This window comes from Benincasa hispida, chromosome 4 (genome assembly GCF_027475165.1).
Source record: "Benincasa hispida cultivar pf3 chromosome 4, pf3_genome.v1.1, whole genome shotgun sequence".
Taxonomy (NCBI): Eukaryota; Viridiplantae; Streptophyta; class Magnoliopsida; order Cucurbitales; family Cucurbitaceae; genus Benincasa; species Benincasa hispida.
In genome coordinates, this window is record NC_143481.1 from 30757944 (window position 1) to 30767713 (window position 9770).

The 9770-nt window shown below is 34.8% G+C and overlaps 1 protein-coding gene across 1 annotated transcript; it reads right to left on the reverse strand.

Moving 5' to 3' along the window:
• Positions 1-4776: 4776 nt before the first annotated feature.
• On the reverse strand, positions 4777-7669 carry LOC120075077 (transcription factor BHLH089-like). Its single transcript, XM_039028239.2, has 6 exons — positions 6960-7669; positions 6529-6723; positions 6293-6358; positions 5881-5949; positions 5697-5768; positions 4777-5239 (listed from the first exon to the last, which is right to left on the reverse strand). The coding sequence occupies exons 1-6, from the start codon at positions 7323-7325 to the stop codon at positions 5111-5113; spliced, it is 897 nt and encodes a 298-aa protein (XP_038884167.1). The 5' UTR covers positions 7326-7669; the 3' UTR covers positions 4777-5110.
• Positions 7670-9770: the final 2101 nt, after the last annotated feature.

Consider the following 9770-nt stretch of genomic DNA (forward strand, 5'->3'; position numbering starts at 1 on the left):
TCTCACCTACCTTGACAAATGATAGCAACCAATCAGAGCAGGAATTCCAAGATAGAACAGCGCAGAACATTATAAATAAAGCCCCAGCACATCAAATAAAGGAATCTGGAAGCTGACAATCGGAGAGAGCATTCTATTCCAAATTTCATTCCTTTCTAGGAGGCTCACTGGAGAAAGATCTTGAGAAGGGCTTTCACCACTCCATCCATCACATATAGCCAACATCATTACCACCATCACATCGTATCAAGAGATTGATATTGATCGTGAATCCATTTCATTCTTTGTGTATTAACGAGTTGTATAATATTCTTTATCGATTTCCTGAACAACTTGTATTCAAAAGATTATCTTATCTTCATACTATCATTATATTCACTTTACTTCATGTTCATGCATTCGTCATCTCTTCTATCATGAATCACTAAATCCTTAGGGTAAGGAGGAAGGTCACTTTTATGATTTAAATTGCATCTTAAGATATTACCACGTTCATTTAACATATGTCAAAAGATACTTGACTGCGAGAGCAGAGTTGAGTCATACAATCAGTTTCTCGAAAGAGAAAAGTTGATAGAACTTGTTAAGCAAAGCAAGAAGTATTTCTAGAGATAGAAACAACCTTGCGTTTTACAACATTCTCATTAACAACTCATAGAAATATGACTATTGAGGCAACCACCGAAAGGTGTGCGCCAATTGAAAATAAGAATCATGGTAGTATCTGAAATGAGATTTATTGATTATTTAGTGCCTTCCCTCTAGCCCTTCCTTCTCCATATAGACCCTTATTTAGTCTGCGGCTGTACTCACCCATCTCAACCTCACGATTATTAGGCACTCAGCTATTTAGAAATTTATTATTTGTATTTATTTTATTTTCATCGCAACAAACAATGCATATTTACATATTTGCATGATTCACTTTACTTCAACAACATCGCATCAAATCCCCGTGTTTGACCTTGGATCATTCTGAGAAACTTGCGATCTCATTATACTTGACGAGAGAGCGAGAAAACTTGTGATAGGAACGATTGATTATCGCATATTCACTTGACGCATAACGCATATTCTTCAAACTATCGCATGATCATCGCATGACCATTAACGCATATCAGCAAAAAAATTTATCCTTAACAGTCGTGCGCATCTGTGCATATCTGTGTGCGCACTCGAGGCATGGCATGCACCTGATGCCCCTGGCATGGGCGCACGTGTAAGTCATGCCTGGGTGCATTTAGGTCATTCCATGTGCATGCATGACTCCTCCTTAGGCATGTTAGAGGAGTCTTTAGGGTAATTTTTGGCGATTTTTGTGGGGCCATTTTCTTGAGTGTGACATCGTGCTCTTACTTCTCTTTGAATTCACCTTTTCCTCTCTTTTTGTATTTCTGAAATATAATAAACTAAAGTTCCTAAAGGAATGGGTCATACAACAATGAGAAAACAATAATATAAGCAAGAAACAACAAGTTTTTCAAAGGAAAAATATCAAGGTTCCCCGGCAATGGTGCCAATTTGACAAGCCAAAAGTTGTCGGGGTTTTTGAGTCGATCAAATAATTATTCTATTAACTACTCTAATTCCATAGTATTAAGGTAGTAACGGGCCGATCGACGAAGAACCAGTCAATTTTCCTTTCAATTCATTTGTTGTTTAGTGACCAAAGAGGAGGGGGGTTGATGAATTGGTTTTGATTGCGATAAATAGAAATGCAGTGGTAAAAGATAAACACAAAACAGATGTTGATTGGATTAAAGTTATCAATGAAACAAAACCTAGCTCGGGGTAGTTGGGGATTACTCTTAATTTGCTACCCATTCATCAATGAGTTACATAAATGCCACATAATTTATTAGTTTAAACTTAGCCAATCACTTCTAGAAAAGCTAGAAGGATGTCCAATTAATCAAATCATTCTTGTGTCTAAAGGAAAAGCCTCTTAAACATGTGAACTAATAAACATTAAGATCTAGGCCAATTTCTAAGACGAATGAAATAATTAGAAAAAACGTAAATAAGTATTCGATGTGAATTTCTCCTGCGTTAGATAGATGAATGCTATTAGATTGGAAAAGTTGAACCAATATACAACTCTAACTTAACCCTCGTAACTTGGCCATCTAAGAACCTAATGATTAGGTATTAGGCATAGATATATTACGTTAATTAAATATGTTTGACTGATTTGTTAGATATTCTCAAACACATTTGATCATTTGATAAGAATGAGGAGAAAATTCAATAATCCATAAAATAGCATGTAACGCCCCAGGCCCAGGATTCGGAATCCGGATTCGGCCCCTAATGGCCCCGACATTCTCCTACGTCCCCTATGACCTGGCTATGTCATCCTCCCTTCTTCCTCCCTTCCTCCCTTGCCTTGAATGCTTTAGAAGTGAAAGTTGTCCCCATAATAAACCAACACGGGTCCTTTCAACATGTTTTGTCCTTAAGCACGCTTAACTTTGGAGTTCTTATGATTGAGCCACCGAAAATGAAGGTGCACCTTGTTGGTATAGATAGTAACTTTTAATTCTTTTAAGCCTTTCCTAATTATACTTTCATGTTCTCAGGATCCCTCTCATTCAGATGTGATATTGGTTCATTCATGTACCCCTCCTGAACTCGGGTCGTTACATAGCAAGACAACAATAGTTCATAATCTCATGAGTTCACAAATCAAGAAATAAAACCCTAAATCCCAAGCTAGATAATAGTATATTAGCCTTGATATATGTTCAAATCAACAAAATAATGATCTAGAGAGATCTCAATTGAGTGGGAAAGAGAAAATTTAGAGGAAAAAAGAGAAGAGTAGTGAGAGATCTCTCTGAATTTCGTTGCGAAAAACACAAGCGGCTAGGGAAATGTAAAGAAATTCGTGATAGTGCCGCTCAATGTATACTGCATCTCGGCTCTTTTTCGAATTTTCGTAGCGCCACGACGCCACAATACAGTGTCGCAACGCTGCACCAAAATTGTAACTACTGGAAAAAGCATCGAGCATTGGCGCCACGATGCTCTGTTGTTGTGCCTCAAGGGCATTTTAGACACTTTTACTCCTTTGACGTCGAGGTTGACCTTTTAAGCTTCCAAATAAGTTTGTTTCGGAATTGGTGCTGAGGGTCGGACCTACCTAAATTATGTTCAATGCCTACAAAATCAAGAAATAAATATGTGAAATACGAGAACAGGCCCGAATTAAGAATAATGAGATAACACATTTTAGACGCCATCAGTAAGTTCTCAATCGACATGGAAGCTAACCCTAACCCTAGGGAACATTAGCAAGGTCGCGACAATGTAAAGTGGTACACAATTGGCGAAGCCAATGAGTCAGAAGAGGGTTGAATGGAGGGAAGTTAGAAAAAAAAATTGAAAAAGAGAATGTAATGGAAAGAAGAGCTAAGAAGCGAGTAGAGGAAATGCCTACACCATTAGTTTCAAGGAAGTTTTCAGACTCTATTTCTATTATTCTTAATAATATCCCCTACCTTCAACAAGTTTCAAAAAAGAAATTCAAGTTTTTAATCTTTCTCTAAACTATCTTGATCTTTGTTTTTAATCTTTAATAGGTGTTTAGGAATGGATTGACACTTTAATCATTGATGCATGTCTAATGGCTAAAACTCGTTGCACAATTCGTAATTGTTTTGTTTCAATTACCAAATAGCAATAACTGACTTGTGTATTTATTTGGTTGTTCCAAAACTTATATTTGCATAGCCAATTTAAGATTAAAGAGAAAACGGTTAATTACATTCGGCTATCAAATTGATTAATCGTCATTGTAGAACACTTAGACGTAATGCAAATTTTTAGGACTACATGGAATGCTAGTGTCTAATAGGATGACAATTAATTTAATTATGCTATTTAGTCTTAATTAATGGTTAGAGCACTTGCTTGAGTTTTCCGACCATTTGGTTAGATTAAGGATTTAGTTTTCATTTGTGACTATAACTATATCATTGTTTATGAAAACACTGTTAAACACATTTTGAACCACTTTTGAAATTTAGATTTAATTTCTAGATCTATGATGAACTCACGTCAAAACTCTAAAGAGAGAGTAAAACATTCTTTTTTCATGTAATCTCTTGTTTTCACATTTATGTTATCAAATCATTTATTCACCCTTAAATCTTTGTTTTTTACTTCACATGCCTTATTTTCTTATTCTACCCCTCACATAAATTCACGTCAAAGTTAAGTCCTTGACCCCACCATAAAGAGAGTTTAGGTCAACAATGATTGACATATATTTGTTCCCTTCAAGTCAGAAGTTTGATTCTTATCCTGAAAAAATAAATTTTTAAAAATTCTTTTGACCCCGCCCGGGGCCCACCAAAAAAAAATCGAAGATGGAATCTATCTTATTGGTTATAAACATTTATTCAGAATCAGATTTGCTTTTCTATTTATTATGCAGCTGGTAGTTATTTTTGTTTTAAAAACCAATAAATCACTAATAGAAATATATAATAGAGTAAGACGATGTAGTTTTTTTTTTTTTAATGTATAATATGGGTAGAGAGAATCGAACCATAGACCTCTTGATCATTAACACATTCGTGTACTTGCTGAGTTATGTTCGCGCTTTGGGAATGAAGGTTTTGCTGTCATAAATCCAAACCATTATTCTGTGAGCTGTATTACCTAAGTCCGAGTATGTATTTTCAAGTATTCACAAGCACAGTATCAAAGAGACAGGCTTATCTATAATGGCTTCAAATGTTAACAAACTTTGAAGAACAAAAGAAAAGAAGGTTTGCAACAATAAAAATAATGCTGAAAATTCATTCCAAGCAATACTTTATTTTTCACAAGAATAATGCTTGTTCAGCAGGTTAACTTTTTAGTATTTATATGGAGTTTATGAGCAGAGATATCAGAGAATCTACTTTCCAACACACTAACAGATGTTCAATCACTAACTTAAAAAGCAGATCTATGAACAGCATCCATATCTTCATCCCTGAATGTAAAAATTAAGTCTACCTTTGATTTTTCCATATGGACTATACTTGTTGAGAGCTCTACTGGAGGTCGAATACAGCCTCTTTCTTGCTTTTATTAGTAATGGTTGAGAGAATTTTCTAGACTACGTCGTTCTTTCAAAACCGCCACCAATCTGCATATGTAGCCATTCTGGTGATGAGCCACGGCTGTATTCTCTTGTTGCTTGTGAACCAAACGCAACACCAGTTGTATCAAATGTTTGTTGACCATACTGAAACGCAAAAATAGATTTGTTATGCAAAAGGATATTTTAGAGCAATAGTTTCATCTTCATCTCCCCGAATCTTTCCCCGGGTTTCCCCTACACAGAACCTAAACTTGTAATTTAAGAACGTCAAAAGAACCATAGTTTTCTGATAGCTATGTGCCTAAGAAGCATAAGGGGCCATTCCATTAACTCTAGCATTTCTCAAAGAGTGTACAAGTTGAAATTCCCATCCGTTTGCAATTCTCATCAGCTAGGTGAATGAAGAGTTCACTTTCATTCTCCATAGTGAGAATAGATCAAACCGACTCAGCTTTGAACATCAAAAAGTTCAAAAGTTTGCTTATCCAAGATACGAAGTCGAAATTGATGGGGTATGTGTGACTTCTGTTTTGGAAAATGAATAGTTGAATATATTGAATCAAATAACAAAGTGGACAGCAAATCTCTTTCAGACACTTACATCTTTAGGAGGAAACACTTCAATGCCAGGGCCAATTCTCGAATTAACTGCTTCAAGCTTCATTGACAAGAACTGCAATACAAGTGAAAATTACTAACCATGGAGTTCAGTACTTTTCATGTCTGAATGTAACTTACTATCCACAAGAAAGCAATAACCATAAGTAGAAAGGCACCAGTAATACCTCAACCTGACGCTGAAGAGATTGAATGTAATTTATTATCTCATCAAGTACAAGTGCTTTTCCAATGACCTGAGAACTTCCAACTCTTAATTCCATGCTTAAAAGTGACAACAATTATTGAAAAGTAGACGAGTTTAGGTGGGCTGTCAATGATTTAGGAGATCAGAGAACACATGGCCAGATGGTTTTATAGGAGAATTCTTTGAAATTTATTCAAACATTGTCAAATCTGACAACATGAATTTGTTCCAGAATTCTTTTCATAAATGTCATCTCACATAAACTCAAAAAAGAAATCTTCATTTGATTATTTCAAAAGAGCGAAAGGGCTATTAAAGTGAAAGATTATAGACTAAAAAAAAAGCCTCATTAATGGGATACATAACATAATCTCAAAGAAAAAAGGCTCTACCTTATTACACCCAGGGACCAAATCTTGTAGAATTTTCATTCTCTCACTTATCTTTTCTCTTCTAGCCTGTTCAACAGAGTATTCTAATCAACAAGAGATATTCAAGAATCCAACAGATACACAGAGAAGCCCTAGTCATGTTATATTAATTAAGAAAATGACCACTCATATCTTAGTAGAAAGATTTCCAACTGCAGTTGTAAAACTAACACATAACTACTGGCTTGAGTGAGTACCCTTTCTGCCAAACTGTGGCTATCAGTTGCTTGGCCCCTTCTTGCTCGCACATGGATGTAATCCTGTTTGGGTTGTTCTGGAGGAGGCTGGGAGTTCTGCTCGGCCTTCCCAGATCTGGGTTCTGCTTCTGTTTTGGATTCGTGATTATCATCTCTACACGCCGCTGTTTTAAGGCGCTTTCCACCAGAATCATTCTGTCGAATAGTTGATAGGCGAAAAAGAGAATACAATCACAAAATGATCCCAAATCGTTTCATGGGGATTCAGTACCAAATGGAACTCAGGAAACAAAAACAGATCAGATTCTCAGTTCCATTAGACCAATCCCATTTCTAGATTTAACTAAAGAAAACGAAACAGAATTCAGATCAATATACAGCAAGTAACTCAGATAAAGAGATTGAGAGAGAGAAGAAGAAGAAACAAATACCGCGGTGCCGCTATTGCCATTGGCATTGTTGCCATTACTGGTTGAACTGGCCTTAGGCGAATCTTGCTCTGCATCACGCCGCTTCTTGGAAACACCATGACCATGAGCTAGTCTCTGCTGCAATTGCAAGGTAACTGGGTCAGTGGAGGAAATCTCTGGATTCCCCATGGCAATCTCTCCAAACTGGCCCAAATTATGAGCGAGATGAGCCATCCTGAGGGCAAGAGCAGGTCCAGATTCTTCAACACTGGTTCCGCCATTAATTGGGAAGTGCCAGATCTCAGAGAGATTGTAGGGGGTGATATTGGCATTGGCATTTGGGTTACTTGGAAATGAGCTTTCGTTGATCAGAGTAGGTGGATCCATCTCATTTCCCGAAAGCTTGTGGGGGATTCAAGTTTGAAAAACAAGTACTGGTAACACCATATTATACGGAACGAGAGAGAGAACCCCACAAACGATCAAGCTCGGATTATTGGAAAAGCTCCAGTTTTGTTTGAGCTGTGAGTTGAAAAAAAACAGAAGAGAGAGAGAGAGAGATGTGCAGTTTAAGTAGCTTCGAAAAGGAAGGCGAGTGCATTTATGTCTATGACTGCGAGAGAGAGAAAATCTGTTCTGATCTGATGAGTCTCCTTGGACATTGTAGGTTGGTTCGCACTGGGAATCAAATACCCTCTCCCATTCAGTCCATTTCTTTTTTCTTTTTTGTTATTTCATTTTTCTAAAGAAAAGAAAAATCCGTTTATGCCTCTCTAATTTTGGAATATTTGCTCGAATGACCCAAAAATTAGACTTAAATGATCCAAATTTTTTAAATATGTCAAATGACTCTCTCTTGATATCGTACATGAGTGGAGTTACAAATTTGTCCCTCAAATTTATTTATCTCTTTTCTCTTTCCTTCTTCTGCAGTGTGACCTTTTTCTTTTTTCCCTCCTCTTCTTTTCCAACGAGCGAACTCAGCTAAAATCTTTTATTCTTTATTCTTGTTTTCTTTCCTTCTTCTTGGTGACACTTCGATGATTCTTCTTCTCCGCCGATGATGCTTGCGACTTCTTCTTTGACCAACTTCGATCAAATCAAAGTTGATAAAACTAAAGAAAGCAAGAAAGAGATCAAGAGAGAACAAAAGAGTGCGAGAGAGAGGGAGAGAGAGCAAGAGATATGAAGAGAGGGGGAGAGAGCGAGAAATATGGAGGGAGGAAGAGGGAGAGAGAGGGAGAGATATGGAGGGAGACCAAGAAAGAGTGAGGTATTTTTCTACATGCGCACAAGTGTATTTTGGTAATCTCACTCAAATTTGACGTCAGCAAAAGGTCATTTAACATTTTTTTTCCCTAATTTTTTAGTCACCCGTACAAAAATCCCTCTAATTTTCTTCTATCCATCCAAACTCCTAACAAATTATCTCATTTTACTAGTTCATTCTGGTAACTAAAATTTTAAGGTATATTAATTTAGCCTCTAAGGAGATGTTTGAGGCATTAAGTTGGTTATTATAGTCAGTAGTTATTATAGTATGTTGATTAAAATAGTTTGTGTTCAGAATGCAAACTATTTTAGTCTGAGTTATAATAGCATGTGTTTTAGATGTAAACTATTTTAATTTGAGTAGGAAATGATAAACATTGTAACAAAGAAGGATTTAAAATAGTAATATGGTAGTTAATTACAAGTTAAAATAGTTAGAAATACCAACTACTATAATTAGAGCCTCAAATATGTTTACTAACTTCAAGTTGACACCTTAAACTCTTTAAAAACTAATTATTTTAGTCCTTATATTTATTTTGATTTAATGTTTTAATAATATATAACTTAAAGTATATGTTCTAACATGCTTAACACATGTTTATATTCCAACTATATAGGTTAAAACTGATTATTGAGTAATATTTTTTAACGACAACGACTAGGATGGTTATTTTTTTTAAAATTGAGAAAAACTAAAATATAAATGCAATCTCTTACTTGAAATTATCATGAGACCTTTTATCCTATAACTATTGTGTTAAAAAAATAAAATAGATATTTTATGAGAGTTTGATAGACTGAAATAGATGCTTACTAAAATAGATATTTAAAAGTTTAAAGACTAAAATAAAATTTAAGCTTGAAGTCGTATAAATACCCACCTTATAAATGTGAGGAAAAATATTTGAGAAATATAGGTTACAACCCTTCACTAAAAAACGAACTTGTGTCCTAATCAAATCACATTTTAATATTTTCATATTTGAATGAAAATTGAGTCTGGTTTTTTTTTTTTTAATTTATCATATTATATTAGTAATTATAGTGAAGGATTTTAGAACTTGTTCCTCCCTAAAGAAGGTACCAATATCCAAGCATATTTTTTCTTAAAAACATTAGCGTATATGTCTTTTTAGTAAAAAGACATGAAAATATGAAATTTTTTAGTTATATAATATTTTAAATACAACATTGCAAAATATTGAAGTAGACTCAAACTTTCAACTTGAGAAGTTACTAAAGTCTTAATTATATATAGTTAGAATGTTAAAATAAACTTCGTTTAGTAGTATTAGTTGATTTATAAATAAAATATTAATTACAAATTATCTTAAGCAACACATTCCTTACTCTTTTTTTTTTCAACAATAATTCATTTTTCCTATGATTGATGTAGATATTAGTCAAAGTAGTTATAATATATTTTTGGACTATTTTTAAATATAAAAAATGAACCAAATTATTTACAAAGTATAACAAAATTTTAGAACTATCAATGATAGATGCTGATAGACACTGATAGACTTCTATTAGTGTCTATCAGTGATATTGGTTGAC

Coding starts and splice junctions, on each gene's coding strand:
- LOC120075077 (XM_039028239.2), bottom strand. CDS start 7,325: ATGGATCCACCTACTCTGATCAACGAAAGCTCATTTCCAAGTAACCCA. Junction 6,724..6,959: donor ATGGCAATAGCGGCACCGCG/GTATTTGTTTCT, acceptor ACTATTCGACAG/AATGATTCTGGTGGAAAGCG. Junction 6,359..6,528: donor GCCACAGTTTGGCAGAAAGG/GTACTCACTCAA, acceptor TCTGTTGAACAG/GCTAGAAGAGAAAAGATAAG.